Source organism: Eremothecium cymbalariae, chromosome 5 (genome assembly GCF_000235365.1).
Source record: "Eremothecium cymbalariae DBVPG#7215 chromosome 5, complete sequence".
Taxonomy (NCBI): Eukaryota; Fungi; Ascomycota; class Saccharomycetes; order Saccharomycetales; family Saccharomycetaceae; genus Eremothecium; species Eremothecium cymbalariae.
The window spans coordinates 322,181-338,090 of record NC_016453.1 but is presented as its reverse complement, the minus strand read 5'-3'; the positions used below and the strand labels follow the sequence as shown (position 1 = coordinate 338,090).

General features: G+C 37.0%; 7 protein-coding genes and 2 further genes across 7 annotated transcripts; 4 read left to right on the top strand and 5 right to left on the bottom strand.

Moving 5' to 3' along the window:
- Positions 1-275: 275 nt before the first annotated feature.
- On the top strand, positions 276-905 carry XPT1 (xanthine phosphoribosyltransferase; the record flags this gene model as incomplete). Its single annotated transcript, XM_003646703.1, has 1 exon — positions 276-905. One exon carries the CDS (start codon positions 276-278, stop codon positions 903-905), a length of 630 nt encoding a protein of 209 aa, XP_003646751.1.
- Positions 906-1,040: 135 nt separating this feature from the next.
- On the bottom strand, positions 1,041-3,058 carry Ecym_5158 (the record flags this gene model as incomplete).
- A 191-nt stretch (positions 3,059-3,249) lies between these two features.
- Positions 3,250-5,472, top strand: RIX1 (Rix1p; the record flags this gene model as incomplete). The annotated part of the gene is made up of 1 exon (XM_003646702.1): positions 3,250-5,472. The coding sequence occupies one exon, from the start codon at positions 3,250-3,252 to the stop codon at positions 5,470-5,472; it is 2,223 nt and encodes a 740-aa protein (XP_003646750.1).
- Positions 5,473-5,489: 17 nt separating this feature from the next.
- On the bottom strand, positions 5,490-6,185 carry MCM22 (Mcm22p; the record flags this gene model as incomplete). The annotated part of the gene is made up of 1 exon (XM_003646701.1): positions 5,490-6,185. One exon carries the CDS (start codon positions 6,183-6,185, stop codon positions 5,490-5,492), a length of 696 nt encoding a protein of 231 aa, XP_003646749.1.
- A 367-nt stretch (positions 6,186-6,552) lies between these two features.
- TIM8 (protein transporter TIM8) lies at positions 6,553-6,816 on the top strand (the record flags this gene model as incomplete). Its single annotated transcript, XM_003646700.1, has 1 exon — positions 6,553-6,816. One exon carries the CDS (start codon positions 6,553-6,555, stop codon positions 6,814-6,816), a length of 264 nt encoding a protein of 87 aa, XP_003646748.1.
- Positions 6,817-6,870: 54 nt separating this feature from the next.
- On the bottom strand, positions 6,871-8,136 carry TTI2 (Tti2p; the record flags this gene model as incomplete). Its single annotated transcript, XM_003646699.1, has 1 exon — positions 6,871-8,136. The coding sequence occupies one exon, from the start codon at positions 8,134-8,136 to the stop codon at positions 6,871-6,873; it is 1,266 nt and encodes a 421-aa protein (XP_003646747.1).
- Positions 8,137-8,587: 451 nt separating this feature from the next.
- Positions 8,588-9,520, bottom strand: Ecym_5153 (chalcone isomerase domain-containing protein; the record flags this gene model as incomplete). The annotated part of the gene is made up of 1 exon (XM_003646698.1): positions 8,588-9,520. One exon carries the CDS (start codon positions 9,518-9,520, stop codon positions 8,588-8,590), a length of 933 nt encoding a protein of 310 aa, XP_003646746.1.
- A 278-nt stretch (positions 9,521-9,798) lies between these two features.
- MET5 (sulfite reductase (NADPH) subunit beta) lies at positions 9,799-14,070 on the bottom strand (the record flags this gene model as incomplete). The annotated part of the gene is made up of 1 exon (XM_003646697.1): positions 9,799-14,070. The coding sequence occupies one exon, from the start codon at positions 14,068-14,070 to the stop codon at positions 9,799-9,801; it is 4,272 nt and encodes a 1,423-aa protein (XP_003646745.1).
- Positions 14,071-14,982: 912 nt separating this feature from the next.
- Ecym_5151 lies at positions 14,983-15,773 on the top strand (the record flags this gene model as incomplete).
- Between the last annotated feature and the right edge of the window lie 137 nt (positions 15,774-15,910).

Here is a 15,910-nt window from a genome sequence, read left to right as displayed (position 1 = left end):
TAAGCTGTACAGAGCTGAACTTCTATTACTATCTAATGAAGAACAGAGAAGGGATCCTAGTTTTCATGTCCGAAATGCAGGGGTTCGATGAGCACCTGTAATTTCCGGACATGAAAAATTTGCATTCTGAGGGCTGCTCTCTAAATACTACTACTACTATTATATGCAGACATTTAATAAACTTCGTAACTTTAAAATAACTCCCTACTTCATCGAAGGGTCTTATTTATAGAATAACAAAGTTTTCAATCAGAATAAGGATAGAGTCTGAAACAATGTTAGAACCAGAAAAGATGTACATGTCGTACAACAATATCCATAAGTTATGTCAAACTGTTGCTCAACAAATCCTTGCAAAGGGTGAAAGACCCGACGTCATTATTGCCATCACTGGCGGAGGAATGATTCCGGCTAGAATTATTAGGTCTTTCCTAAAATTTAAAGGTGAAAAAAATATTCCAATTCAGGCTATTGGATTGTCGTTGTATGAGGATTTAGGTTTAGACGATAAAGTTGAGACTATTGGTAAGGAAGTAATTAGAACCCAGTGGTTAGACTTTGGCGCATTAGATAAGCATTTTGATTCTTTAATCGGCAAGAAAGTGCTAATTGTTGATGAGGTCGATGACACGAGAACCACGCTTCATTATGCTGTAACTGAGTTGAAAAAGGAAGTTGATGAGCAGCGAATTAAGTTAAATAGACTTAACGAAGAAACTATTTTCTCTATCTTTGTGTTACACAATAAGGACAAGCCAAAGAAAGCTGAGCTACCAGCATCTATCATGGGCACTGGGCGGTATTTAGCTGCAGAAACCGTTCCTGACAAGTGGTTATGCTATCCATGGGAGGCCACGGATATTGATGAGCATACTAGACTCTCAATCGAGCAAGGTAACAACTGAATTTTGGAAACATTTTGTTTCATATTTGTAGTTATTAATACCAATTAAGCCTATCGAGCACGCACGGTACCTTACTAATTGTAATACATGAGAGTATATAACATTACTATATTAAATTGAAATTATTATTACTATTTATGTACGTCTTTCTTGTAGTTGAACCATTTGCTGAGCTTGCATCTGCAACATCTCCTTTAAATCACCAACATCATTTTCCAATTCTTCAACTCTTTCTGTTTTCTCACCAAGTAATTGTAAGATAGTTTCCTGTCTGGAATCGAGATCGGTTACTTTTGAGACTAGTAATTCTTTCTCTGAGCTCAATTCCTTGACCATATTATTTTCTTCCATGAGTTTAACAATAACTTCTTTAGCATTTGATTTTTCCAGTTCTAATTGCTTATTAGATTCGCTTAACGCAAATATCTCAATTTCTAAACGTCTAATTTCTGCTGCTAGTCTAGATATCATTTGTGCATTCATGTTATTTGAGGTAGATATACCGGTTGAAGCTTTTGCGGCGGAGCTTCTCATCTCCATTGATAAACCACTATAATTGTAAGTGTTTCCTTCATTCAGGTCAGAAGGCCCATCGACAAGATCACTCACATCAGATAGCCCCTGTTCAGTTTCAACATCAGATAGATGCTCGAGTGGATGTGAAATGTTTTCAAACGCTGCCATAGATTCTTCATCTTCGAAATTTGCAGCAAGGGTGGCATATTTTAGCTCGACAATTTCAGATAAAACTTGTTTTGAAGCTTGTTCATCTTCAGCAGTATTTGGTTCAGCAGGTTGTTCTAAAACAACCTTCCCATTTCCAATCTTCGATTCCAATTGTCTTTTCTGAATTTGAAACTTGTCTTGAAGCAACTTGTAATCTTTTTGCAAGTTTTTTATGGAATCTAGTAACTTCTTTTGGCTCACTTCTAGCGCTGAACATCGTTCCAAGGTTTGGAGGTTCTGCGATTTTGATTGTTCCCACTGTTCGTTAACTTTGGCCTTCTCATTCTCAACCTCCTTTAGATGTGAATCTGCACGTTTTAACATTGATTCCATATCCGTAATTTTCAGTTGCAAATCGTTAATCTTCTGATTCAAGGAATATTCAATGGTTGACCAGTTATCTTTACTTATATGAAGTTCCTTCTGAATGCCATTATACTGCGACAACAGATTTTGATATCTGGAATTCGGTGTATTCGCTTCATCGTTTGTTGACGTAATACTCTTATTATCTAATTCCAACCTCAAGCGTTCTAATTTCAATTCTAGTCCTGCTATTTCATCTTGAGATGTATCCCGTAGAGATTCATATGCTTTTTGAAGTTTAATTTCCCGTGTCTCCTGACTGTCTTTATATTTTTGGAATTCCATTTTAATACAGGTGACCTGATCCTGAGCAGTTTCTAGTTCCTTTTGGATAGTATCGCGCTCTTTGACCACAGATTTATTTGCTTCAGTGATTTCTAAACATTTTTTCTCCAGCTGCTGATTTCTTGAGAGTTCACTATTCAGCTGTGCTCTTATGTTCGACAATTCTCTCTTCAAACTTTCATTTTTTGTGGAGCTCTTCGAGAGATCCAGCTTTCCAATATCTATTGAAGCATTCAAGTCCTTGATTTTACTTCGTAATGAATTAATAAGTGTTGATTGCTGCACTTCTTTTTTTGACAAATCTTGCCCTTCCTTAAGGAGTTGTTCAATTTTCGAATCCTTCTGCTTTATAAGGGTGACCAAACTTTCATCGTTGGAGCTTAAAACTTCATGTCTTGCTTTCTCTGCTTCCAATTCTTCCTTCATTAGCTGTATATTATGCTGCATAGCCTTGAATTGGGGTTCTAAAGTAGATAACACCTCTGATGTTGTTAATGATTCAAATCCGGTTGGAAAATATTCGGTAAAAATGCTCGATATGGAGGAATTATCTCCATACAAGGCGCATTTGTTATAATTCAAATTTGAATCGCTATCATTATTAGGTGAATTGGAACTAACTGTCTTAGCTTGTATCTGGTCCTCATGAGTAACTGATGTGTTTAGCTCTAAATGAGCGCTTGTTACAGGACTCGATAGTTTCTTGGTTCTTTTTTTTGCTTAGTATTAGCTGCTAAAGATAAACGCTCATTAATCGAAAGCTTCTTATTGCTCATAACAGCTTAATCGACTCTGTCCTTCATAAAAGTTGCGTCTTCATTATATCTACAATTTACACTCTTAATTGTAAATTATTTGTCAAATTTTAAAGCTGAAAATTTTCGCGGATTTATACTCATCTCATCTCTCGATATATACGGATATATTACTAAAGACCAGAGAGTCTGAACACCAATATTGTTCTATAATGTCTTCTGATCCATTATCACTAGTTGTTATAGCCAAAAATTTAGATACTTGCCAAGGCAATGAATTTCAAACCGTTTTAAGAACTCTCAAATCTACTTCCTATTTAAACCAGCAGTTGCTGAAATCTGATTTAAGTATATTTATGGCAAAGGTTTTGAAGCTTCTTCGTTCTAATGATAATCACGCAATTTGGAAAGGTTGCCATTTGGTTAATGTATTTTGTTCTTACAATGCACTTGTGTTATCTTCTTTTGCTGGTGAGTTGATGACAGCTTTATATTCTAAATTGGAACCGAGATCAAGTTATTACGTTCCGGCTACTGCAACCATACAGGAAAGGGTGGTTTTAAGCAATTTAGTGAATACTATAAGTATTATGATAGATTTGATCAGGGATAAACCATCATTGACTAGAGAGGCTTTAACCCCAAAGCTTTCCGTTATAATTCCTACTTTGGTCTCTTTGTCTGAAAATGAACCTGGACAATGTTTACCCGTGTTAAAGAAATTGCTGTACAGGAATACCACTACGTTCAAGCCATACGCTAATAAATTCCGTAGAATTTTGCTGAACCTAATTAACCGTGATTATGAGTCCTTTAACGAAAACACAAAGCGATTAGTTTGCGATTGTTTTGCATATTTACATTTAATTAAAAAGACGGCACAAAATCAAGACGAAACCAAGTCACATCACAAGGCCTACTTGGACGAAAACTGGCGGGAGGGTATGTTATCAGTTTTATTCGAATTCAAGCCAGTTATTCAATTGTGCGGAGAGGTCCTGGATTTTAATGTAGACAGTGGGCTATGCAAGTTGTTAGATTCACTTTTGCATCCGAGGCACGGATCAGCCCAAGAAGGTCAGTTCTTACTACCATTAAATGTTGATATGAATGAACCCTTAACTATATGGAAATTAGCTGCACGTTTTAGGCTTCTTACTGATTTGTTAATTTCTTTCATTAGTTCACCGACCCCGTATGCGTTGCGGATCCCAATGGGTGAAATTATTAAAATATCAGATTGCCTGTTGACTTTAACAAGCAATTATTTACCCCTAAAGCGAGGATTGTTCCGTGATTCCTCATTAATATCGTCTATTGATTTGGTTTTCCCGCAAGTTCAATTTCAGGGCATTAGGTTGCTAAATTGTATGACCAGTGAATTTGGTAAATCTATCCTGCCTTATCTTCCAACAATATTATCCTCTTTGGAGTTGTTCATTCCTTTACAAAATAAAACTTCAAATATCAATTATGAGAAATGTGATCCTATAAGAGAAGAGATCTTCGAAGTTGCAGATTTAATAAATGCAGTTGTGCCTCATGTGGGACACAGATTGGAAGAACAAACTTTAATCATCAAATTAACGGATGTTTTTCTATATTTGCTTGAAAGCAAATCTAAAATAGATCTAATATCTGTTAAGCAAACCAAAAAAACATCTAGTGGTATTTCCAAAAAGAAAAAGAACAAGTCTGACGCTTCTGGTTCAATGTCTGACTTATATAGTCATCCTCATTTGTTCGTTGTTAAGTCGGAGCTAAAATCCTATGATCATGTCAATCGGTTCTTTCAAAATATATTAACAAATTGGAAGTTACCATCAACCCAACAAGTCAAGATAATCAAGCACACTGTTCTCTGTTCTCTATTATTCAAAGAACAGTCTGGAGATATTCCAAAGTCATTCGTCGAATTATTGACAACGTTGGTTCTGCATCCTGGGAACGAGCGTGTATCTATTTTACCAATAGCTGTCAGTTTGCTAAAAGAAACTGGCAATCCGGTATTGGACGTTATATGCAATCCTAAGTTACCAGTTCAAACTATTCAAATTGTAAGGAAGCCGATTCAACATGCAGATGAGGAACTTACAGATGCTAATTTGGATACCCTGAATTCCAAATCGACAAGTACAACTGTCAACTCTGAATCTCCAGAAATTATTAGAGGTAAACCTTCTGTCATTACTGATTTAGATATTGTGGAAAGATCTACTTCACATGAAACTTCCAAAGTCTTCAAGAGAGGTCCCTCTGAACCAAATGATTTGGCAAAACAAGAAGCTAAACGCCCTAAACCAATGGATGAATTGGTAAAATGTTCAGTCACCTCATCGTCGGAACCCAAAGAAGTTCTGGAAAATGCTTCATCTTCAGATGAAGAATTTGAAATACCTGAAATTAATCTAAGCGAAGAGGAGGAAGATTCCTAAATTCGTGATTATTCATTTCACATTGTTGTATATAATCGTATATATGGATTATCAGGTATATCTGCCCCGGGTATCTCTTGTAACATATGCGCTTTCGATAATAAACGGTACAATGCCATACAGAAAGGATTGAAGTCACTCAATCTCAAATCTTGATCCTTTTCAAGTAACCTATACACCAGGCTTAACACGTTATCCTTCACCTCATGCCAGCGATCCTGGGACGTTGATATATCAGGGACCAGAAATTCCCCCACAAAGTTCTCGAAAATCTCAGCAACACTTACCCTAGGTTCAGGATGATGGGATTCTATGTCCTTGTTAGCAGCATTATCCTTTATTCTTTTTGTTAAAAAAGAATTCAATTTGCTCATATCGTCATTCAAAGCTTCCTGGTCATGCACCATAATTTGCAGTTGTTCAATTGTCCCACCCAAAACAGATCCAACATCACTATTAGATGTACGCTGCTCCCTGTTTAAAGCCAGAACAACACCAAGAGGGTCAGATCGGTCCGGAATAAACAGCTGAGTGTCTAAAAGCGATGCCCAGGCGACGCGATTGTTATGAAGATCATCGACATCAGAAGTTTTACTTAACTTTTGAACAGCGGCCTGCGCCTGCTTTAAAAAGAACTGTTTGTTCTCAATTTCATGTCTAAGACGCTGATTGAAAGCTTCCCACTGTGATTCAGTAGTCTCTCTGTTTTCCATCGCTCGCTGTGTATAATATCTATTAACCTAAAGTCCTAAGAATTTGGCAGAACACTAAACTCACCTAGATTAGTTAAATTCGTACACCAATGAAATTACAGCTCACATCAACTTTTCAAAACACAAATAGCTTCATAGATATCCTAACCTACCAATGTCCAGTTGCTTTGAGGGTTCCCTCTTATTCAATGTATAGTTCTTCGTAAATCCAGTTTAAACTTAGAGAAGGACCCCGAAGAGCTTTCAAAAATTTTTAACTTATTAACAACATTGAGAAAGCATCAGACGAGCCTTTTAAAAGTGAAGGAGAATATAGCAAGCCGTAAAGCCTTCTGAATCCCATTTACAGTTTTAAGTATATCTAAAGATGTCTGGTGTTACTCCCAATGATTTGCAAGATCTAGATGATATTTCAAAGAAGGAGGTTATGTCATTTTTACAGGCTGAACACTCCAAGCAAAAGGTTCAAATGTCGATTCACCAGTTCACAAACATGTGTTTCAAACAATGTATTAGTTCTATTAATAATGCAGAATTAAGTTCTCAAGAAGATCTGTGTTTGAAGAACTGTGTTAACAGGTTTTTAGATACTAATATTAGAGTTGTTCAAAGTTTAAAAAACATTCAATAGATGAATTTCAGCAAGTAAGAGTATATTATCGTGTATATATAATAAGTTATGAATTCATATTTGTTGAATAATGACGTCGAATTTTTGATTTCTCTTAAGTATTTTCTCTCGATCATCTGTGTAGTCACAGCCTTTTTCTTTTAACATGTTCATTAATTTAGACAGTGGTTCCAAGATCTCTGGTGACAACGTACCTTCCCGCTCACATTTATCATATAATATCAATACGCATGCCAGAAAATCGTATTTATGAGCCACTACTCTTTCAGTGGGGCATAGCAATACTAAATCTTGCAGAAGAACTGCAGATTTGATTACCAATGGCATGAATAATGTTATGAAAGGATTCCTCACAATATACTCACCTAACATGTATATTATCCTTTGTAGATAACGTACAGTGGATGTTTCCAAGAGGTGTATGAGTTGAGTTGCATAGTCAAGGGCTATAATTGTTAGTTCTGGATATTCAGATGCAATTTTGGGAATTATAAGCTGAACAATAACTTCTGAGAGTAGACTTCCGATTTGAACCTTGAGCTGCTGCACATCATCGATATATTCCACCTTATACAGGGCTATTAATGTTGGAAAAACGTCTCTCCATATTATTGTCACAGTTTTTACATCAGTCAAAGGAGGCATATGATAGCAGAGATTTAAGAGGATTGGATGGTATATATCGAAAAGACGGGTACCAGAAAATGAGAATTGCAATGTATTGGAATAGTCAATAGAAACTTCCAAGAATTGTCGCAGTAGCTTTACACCGGAAAGTTTTACCTCTTGCTGATCATCATCCAGGAAATTTAGAATGCCAGGTGTGATCCACCATAAATTGGATGAAATCTGATCGTGCTTCAAATAAGTAAGAACGATATGGAATAGAGGTATGCTACGCAGACCCCCTTCATTCTTCCATGCTGTTCTCAAATCATCCTCTTTAGCACTAAAGCCTAGTCGGGGTCTCAAAATAAACGAATTATCTTCTATCTTCTTTCTTCCAGATTTGGATGCCTTATTATTCTTTAGTTTTAATAGAATTGGATTCAGACTTTTTATGAGGAATTCTAAAAGTTCCTCCGACATCAAGTTCTTAATAGTGTCTCTGCAACGGATTGCTGTTGACGGAGAAAGTCTGTCGTCCATTGTATAGTAACAAATCCTTAATATCAAGTTGTATCTCAAACTTTTAATATCATTCTCATTAGCATCAATTATACCGCAGATTTCAATAAGCTCATCATCTCGAGGTAGATAGTTCATAGAGGAGTCAACACGGTTCAAGAATATTCGTGAATTCTCGTAATTAGAATGCATTAGCTCTATCTTACGCCCTCAAAGGCTCCATAAATAAATAGGCTTTCTTACTTACGTTGATGTTGCATATTGAAAATAAAAAGGTAAACCCTCTCAGATGTGCATTTTTTGGCAGAATTACATATAGACAGACATTCTTTAAAACTGAACATTTTAAGAAACCATTAAATTAATCAATCAATTGATCAATATTAAAATAACGATTAACTAGAACTTCAAATAAAAGAATGCTCGTTGCTAGTTAGTTTGTGGGTTCTTTATTTGTAATTTGTAATGTGTGTATATTAAATATTACATTAATTATTATTATTAATTCATATATTTATATATAAAATATAATATATTATTTAAAACATTATAAATTTAAAATAGTATATGTATAAGATTATCATAGATTATATATATGTGATTTTCTATTCCAAGATTTCTTGAACTTATATTTAATCAAAGTTTAGAGCATATTAACAATTTTATTAGCCACAGACTCCCTAGTATCTTCACTTAAAGGCCGGGGACCACTTAAGTATTGTCCAAACAACAGTCTGCCTATTATCGGTTCTGTGACAGTACCAATTTCAACCGTTACACCATTCTTTCTTATATAATGATAGAAGTTCAAGTTACCATTTGCCTGTAGCTCAATAATAAATTCATCATCCTTAGGAACTTTCCCTCGTTTTTTCCTCAGAGTTGTCTTCAGCTGATGCAATCCTCTTTTTAGTTCTGCTCGAAAATCTTTGCTGTCAGGGTGGTTCGAAATCGACTTAACCAATCCATCCTTCAAATGGTTCAAGTCTGTATCCCTGATTGGTTTGATTTTGGCAACCAATCTCATCCCATTGCTTAAAACTTTATTTATCAGAACCCTAGACTGCGCTGGATCGGATAACGCTTTCTTTGCCATTTCTTTCAGCGAAGCAGTCTTTTCAATTCCCGTAACCTCAGAGAGGAAGTCTGAATTAAATACCTTTTGGATGAGATTTATGTCTTCGGTACATGCGTATATACCTAACGCATATACCTTGAACTTTAGGAAGGTCACCGACCTTATACCATAGCCCAGAATTGTATATGTAGCTTTTAAAGGTCTATCCGGTGGACCGTATTTAAGTGGAAATGGTGTAATGGAATAATATACATTGATGGAATCTTCCAACCCAGGTGAATTAAGAGCATCATTATTTATGGTATTATACCAAATTAGCGGAGACAACGCAAATGTTGTTAAAAGAACACTATTAGTGATATTAGATGAGCTTAACACAATTGTCTTATTTCTAATTTTCCCAGCTTCAAAAGGATAACTATGAAAGATATGACCCTTTAATCTACTTCCAAACCTAAGGAAATCCGTAAATTTAGCTCTACCAAAGTTGTAAGACATATTATCGCTGCTTTGTTTAATGTTTTATTCTTATTTAAAATAAATCAGAAAACGCAAAGTTGTTAAATTGAAATAAGGTAATTTTTTTATAATTCTGAAGACTTTCTGAGGACAATACAGGTTCATTGACTATAACTATCAAAAATAAGACGGTCATGATGATAATAAATAAAATAAAATAGACAGATTCATATAAATATAGAGTAAAATAAAACATAGAAATTATATAAATAAATAATTAACTGCGTGAGGTTCCAAAAATATCCGTGAAAGGGGCATTAGAGAGCACCTTCGGGAAGATCATCGTGGAAATACTTCCCCTCTAAAGTTGGCTTGATTATACCAACTCTAATCACAAAGTCGCCAAAGTGTTCGCCTTCTTCCCTCTCCAAAGACCACCTTTTAAATAAGGGCTTCAGTGTACCTATAATCTCGTCTTCCTTCAAGGATGAGCGGTAGAGTTTGTTTATCCTCTGGCCATAATAACCACCACCAAGCAAGAGATTGTAAGTACCCATTGCTTTGCCAACACATGCGACTTCAGCCAGCCAGGGCCTGGAGCACCCATTCGGACAACCAGACATCCTCATGACAATCGAATCATGACGCAAGCCGTATCCTTCTAAAGCTTCCTCAAGTTTAGTAATCAATAAGGGTAAGTAACGTTCAGATTCAGCCATAGCTAAGCCACACGTTGGAAGTGCTACACACGCTGAAGACGCTAGCCTTAGTCCACTAAAATCATAATTGTCCAATTTATATCTTTTTAAAAATGCTTTAATGTCGTCCAGATGCTGATCCTTAATTGAAGAAATAACGATATGCTGGTTGCCTGTCAACCTAAACTCTCCAGAATTCGTTTCCTTCATGTATTCTGCAATCTTCCGTAAACCTGTTTTGTGTGGGAACGATGGGCTATCTTCAATCCTACCGTTCTCTATGAATGCAGTAAAGTGGTTCAATCCTGTTTCATCTTTTACCCAACCAAAATAATCAATGTTCGATTCAATGGTATATGGCCGCTCTGGGGCAAACTTTATCCCGCATAATTCCTCAACTCTTCCTTTGAAGACATCCACACCCATATCATCGATTGTGTACTTTAACCTTGCATGTTTTCTGTTCTTTCGGTCGCCATGGTCTCTTTGAAGTAGGACGATCTTCTCAATAACGTTATAAACTTCATCCACGGGAACAAAACCAAAAGAAGATCCGATTCTTGGATAGGTCTTTTTATTATTGTGCGTGGTTCCCATTCCTCCACCAACATAGAGATTAAAACCTTCTACTTCAGAGTTTTCGCCGGAAATTGCAATCATACCAAGATCACATGACCAAACATCAACATCATTATACGGCGGCGTTGCAATGTTGATTTTAAATTTTCTTGGCAAGTAAGTAGGCCCATAAATAGGTTCTACGTCTTGTAAAGCATTACCGCCAACCAAAATCTTTTTCTTTGGACCTGAAGTAGCCGTGTTCCAAATTGACGACCATGATGAATCTCCATCTCTGTCATCAGGACCCTCCAGCCAAATTTCATGATATGCTGTCGTTTGAGGTAATAAACGGTCAGATATCAAAGCTGCAATATTGGAAACACTTTTATGAAGCTTTGCATTATGAGGGAGTGCAGAAATCATGACGTTTCTGTTCAAATCACCACAGGCACCTAAAGTATCCATCAAAGTCGAATTAAGTGATCTTATTGTGTGCTTCAAATCCTTTTTTAGAATTCCATGTAATTGAAATGTGGCTCTGGTAGTGATCTTAATAGTACCATTCCCTGTTGTATCCGCCATACGATCCAAAATTAAATATTGGTCCGGGTTTGCGACACCACCAGCTAATCTGGTTCTAACCATGAATATGTAGTATGGCTCTAAGCCTTGCATCTTTCTTACATCCCTAATATCACGCTCATCTTGTAAATAGATACCATGGAATTTTGTCAATTGCTGATCGCTGGCTGAGACAGCTCCAGTTGAAGTATCAATCAGCGATTCTGCTATTGTCCCTCTCAAGTAATTGGAAGCGAGCTTCATATCTTCGTTCGTGAGAGGTTGGGGATCCTCTCCAACAGCAGCATTGGATATACCAAAAGCTTCCCAAAGTTTTGCTTCCCACTCCTTATATTGTGTCCGGTAACCATCTTCATCTTGATCATCACCTAGACCCAAAGGAATAATAGACTTTGCTGAAAGAGAATGAAGCTTTGCAAATAGATCTTTCGAAGGTTTATTGTAATATCGTTCATCTTCTTTACGAGGCCAATAGTGTGAGTCACCCAAACCAAATACTGCATAATTCACAGATGCCAAATCTAAGTCAATAGAAGATTTCAATCCTTCCCAGAAAGATTTTCCGTCCTGAGGAAATTCACCTTGGCCTGTTGTAGAAACAATAAAGATAACGTTAGTTTCTCCGGGCAACTCATCTAAAACAACATTCTCCATAGATAACACAGTCGATTTCAAGCCTCTAGCGGATGCTCTGGCACCTAAGAGTTTAGCTAAACCTGCAGCATTGCCACCATCTGAAGCATAATAAATATTCAAAGGAGGACCTGATAGACCTTCCAATAACTGACCATAAGCTTCCTTAGCTCTGCGCTTTTGCTTTATGGTAATCAACTCACTTGCCGATTTCTCTAAATTCCCAGCAAGTTCTGGTATTTTTTTACAAAGCATAGTAAACCTATTTTCACGATCCAAGAATTGTTGAAGCTGTCTCCTAATAATGGATGAGTCCAGCTTAAAGACGTCCTCATCATTTTGTTCACTTGGATTATATCTATAAAGGGGCCAATAACCAGTTTCTACTGCCTTCTTAGTCTCCTTTAAAACTTCCAACGGTGTGTCATCCTCTGAACTGTAGGGCAGATAGGCTAAAACTATCGATGGCCCATTATATTTTGCTGCCTCCAGAAAAGCAGTCAATAGCTGAGTATAAGAAGAGTACACAGCAACTGAAGCCACATAAACGTTACCAAAATTCATCGCATATAATCCCACATCCTTTTTTCTACGGGTAGATTTGGCCACCTTTTCAGAAGGCTCTGAATCAACCAACAGAATATTGACATTTTTCTGTGATGCTAATGCATGATGTACCCCTGAGTTACCCAAATCGTATGCCCATGCATCAGAGCCTATTAACCAGTTAACATGAAACAAGAAAAGATCTTCAGTTGGTGCCACATCAAGGATTTCTTTAGCACTAAAACTCCCTGAATTCTTCTGTAATAAATCAAAGAGTTCACTTGCAACTGCATTTGCTTCCGAGAGTTTTGACTCGTCGAGACTAATTTTGTTATAGGAGATCCATTTTGATAGCAGCTCTACAAGCCTACTACTATCATAGTCAAATAAAGAAGTATCTAAGCGAGCACTGATAGTAGAGAGCAATTGTTCACGTTCCCATTGCTCTCTCAAAAATCCACCAAAAGCATACTCCGGATTCAAGGGCCGCGACTTTGATTCTTTGAACTGGTTCAAAATACTTAAGTTAGAGGTAAAAAGCTGCTCCAATACATCAATATAAGCCTTCTCTAAAGAGATTGCTTTGTTGATGGAGTCCTTCAAGTCCAAAGTTTCTTTGAACTGCTCATTTTCGGAAATAAATAAAGATTGATTGGGTTGTTCTGATTTAGCATTGCTTGTAATTTCTGATAACGCAGCAGAAATATCTGTCAATGTGCCTACATTGACAGTCACCACATTACAAATGTTTTTTTCAAGTAAAACATTAAAGTCAGCAACAACATCCAAAAGAATAGGTTCCATGCCCTTGTTGGTCGAGGCATTACTGCTTCCTTGCACAACAGATATATTAGTGACAGATGGCGGCAAGTTACTCAGTAAGCTAGTAATATCAAATGGCTTGTATACAGTAATGTCGTATAGTGCTATTTCATCTGTCAAATTATCAGCAAATTGCTTACCATAAGGCGACAAATTAAGTATCAAGGTATCAGGGTTAGGTCCATACAAAACATCCAAAGAGGGCCGTAGAATATCTGCAATATTCCTACTTGATTCCTCAAAATTCAATGCACGGTATACAGGTTCATAATTTTCAATAGTATCTTGGCCAATAGCTTTGGAGTTATAAAAGTGGAACACTGGCTGATTCAAAGTAAATGCAATCTCAACAGCTTCATCCACAGCTTTTACAACTCTACCGAGATCATTAGATATCAATAACGGATACCGCAGATCCCTTAAAGCGGGTAACAAAGAATATTCCTGATATCTCAAATCGACATGTATCAAAACTGCAAAGCCTTCTAAATTGTATAAATGTGGAAGGGCATACATTATAACACTGTCATCTGTAAATACTGCAGTCCGTGAAGTTGGATCAAGAGAATCAACTATAGTAGCAAAGGGGTCATTGTTATTCAACAAACCTGAAACCTCTATTCCTCTTGAACGTAGATATGAAATTACCGTAGAACATTCCCCTTTCAAAGACGTAGTATAGTAAATATTAGTACCTTCAAGGTTTTCAACAGATGTGCCCAATACCTGGTCTATACCGAAGCCCATCTTTCAGCTGTCACACAAAATATATGACTTTTTTAGCGGATAACTTTACTCAATTGAAAGAAGACAAACGACTAATTTGAATAGAACTACCCAGTAGATATAGGATCTAAATTTGAAGCGAATGTTTCATCCAGTGGCAACATTTAACATTGCTATCAAAGTTGTCAACAAATTATCATTGAGAATTTATATCTCTTATCCGTAACACACAATTGTGGCTTCCAATATATTACTTCAGGATCAAACTTTTAGTCATCCCCCACCAACCAACCACAGTTGTGCAAGAGAAGCAGGATTTCATGAAGCCAGAATACAATCAAATCACGTGATACATCATCTACTACGAACTGGATCTCGTGATTCGGCGGCTCGACCCTTCTCTTCACCCAGACGTTCTGCTTCAAGAACTTCTCGTATAGTAGCTGACTCATCTATACCTTGTTTTAGTTCATCGCATAGTCGACTGATATTAAGAATGTGAACCTCTTTCAAAGCTTCTATCTTTGTAATGGTTGCATTGACTATTAGGAATAAGTAACCTTTGTTAGTAACAGCAGGTAACAACAACACCAACTTTCCACCCTCTGAACAATAAAACACATACGTTTTGTCCGCTGCCTTTCAACAAGCCGCTGCCTGATAACATCCTTCTGCTCTGCACTGAGAGACTCCACCATCAAATCCTACAATTCTTTTTTGTTCTAATATTACTTGATGTTGTCTGTGGTGATCTCTCGTGAAACATCAACTAATTTGCTTTATGCTGTAAATTCGGTGTTACCCGGAGTTAGTGAAGATCGTAAAAACACAGACGTTTAAAGTTAATAAAACATACCAAACATTTGCCACCTAAAGCATCCCATAAACGATCACGGCATTATAGAGGTGTTGCATATAGAAAGTTATTGAGGGATGGTTTTAGAAGCTACTGTACTGATTGTTGACAATTCAGAATACTCACGTAACGGTGATTTCCCGAAGACAAGGTTTGAAGCTCAAATAGACGCTGTAGAGTTCATCTTTCAGTCAAAGAGGAATAGTAATCCTGAGAACACTGTCGGATTAATTTCTGCGGCAGGGACTAGTCCTAAGGTTCTATCCACATTTACACCTGAGTTTGGTAAGATTCTTGCTGGTTTGCATGACACTGCAGTTGAGGGGACAGTTCATTTGAGCACGGCTATTCAGATTGCCGCATTGACATTGAAACATAGACAGAATAAGGTTCAACGTCAGAGAATTGTAGTTTTTATCTGTAGTCCGATAACTGATGAGAGAGATGATTTAGTAAAATTGGCGAAGAAATTAAAAAAAATAACATAGCTGTGGACATTGTAAACTTTGGAGAGGAAGCAGCAAACAGTGCTATTCTGGAAGAGTTCATTGCTGCCGTCAACAATACGGAGGATGAAACTAGTCACCTGTTGACAGTGTCTCCAGGATCGAGATTGTTGTATGAGCACATTGCGGGGTCTCCTATTGTGTTACAGCCCGGAGCTGCTGCACCACATATGGGCACCTTTCAGGGCGATGACTACATGGATTTTGCAGTAGATCCCACGATGGATCCAGAATTAGCCATGGCTTTACGTCTTTCGATGGAGGAGGAACAGGCGAGACAGGAAAGATTAAGGCGCGAGAGATTAAGGCAAGAGGAGGACAGTAAAGGAAATCCTGAAGAGCAGCAGAAAGAAGATAAGTGATTTGATCTGCATCTATAAACTTCCTTCTACTGAACTGTATATTAAAAATAGTAATGGTAACGCCGATATTTAACAATCTCGTTAAGGGTATTATAAGTAGTGTACACGTGATAACTTTATAGTACAGCCTCTAATAA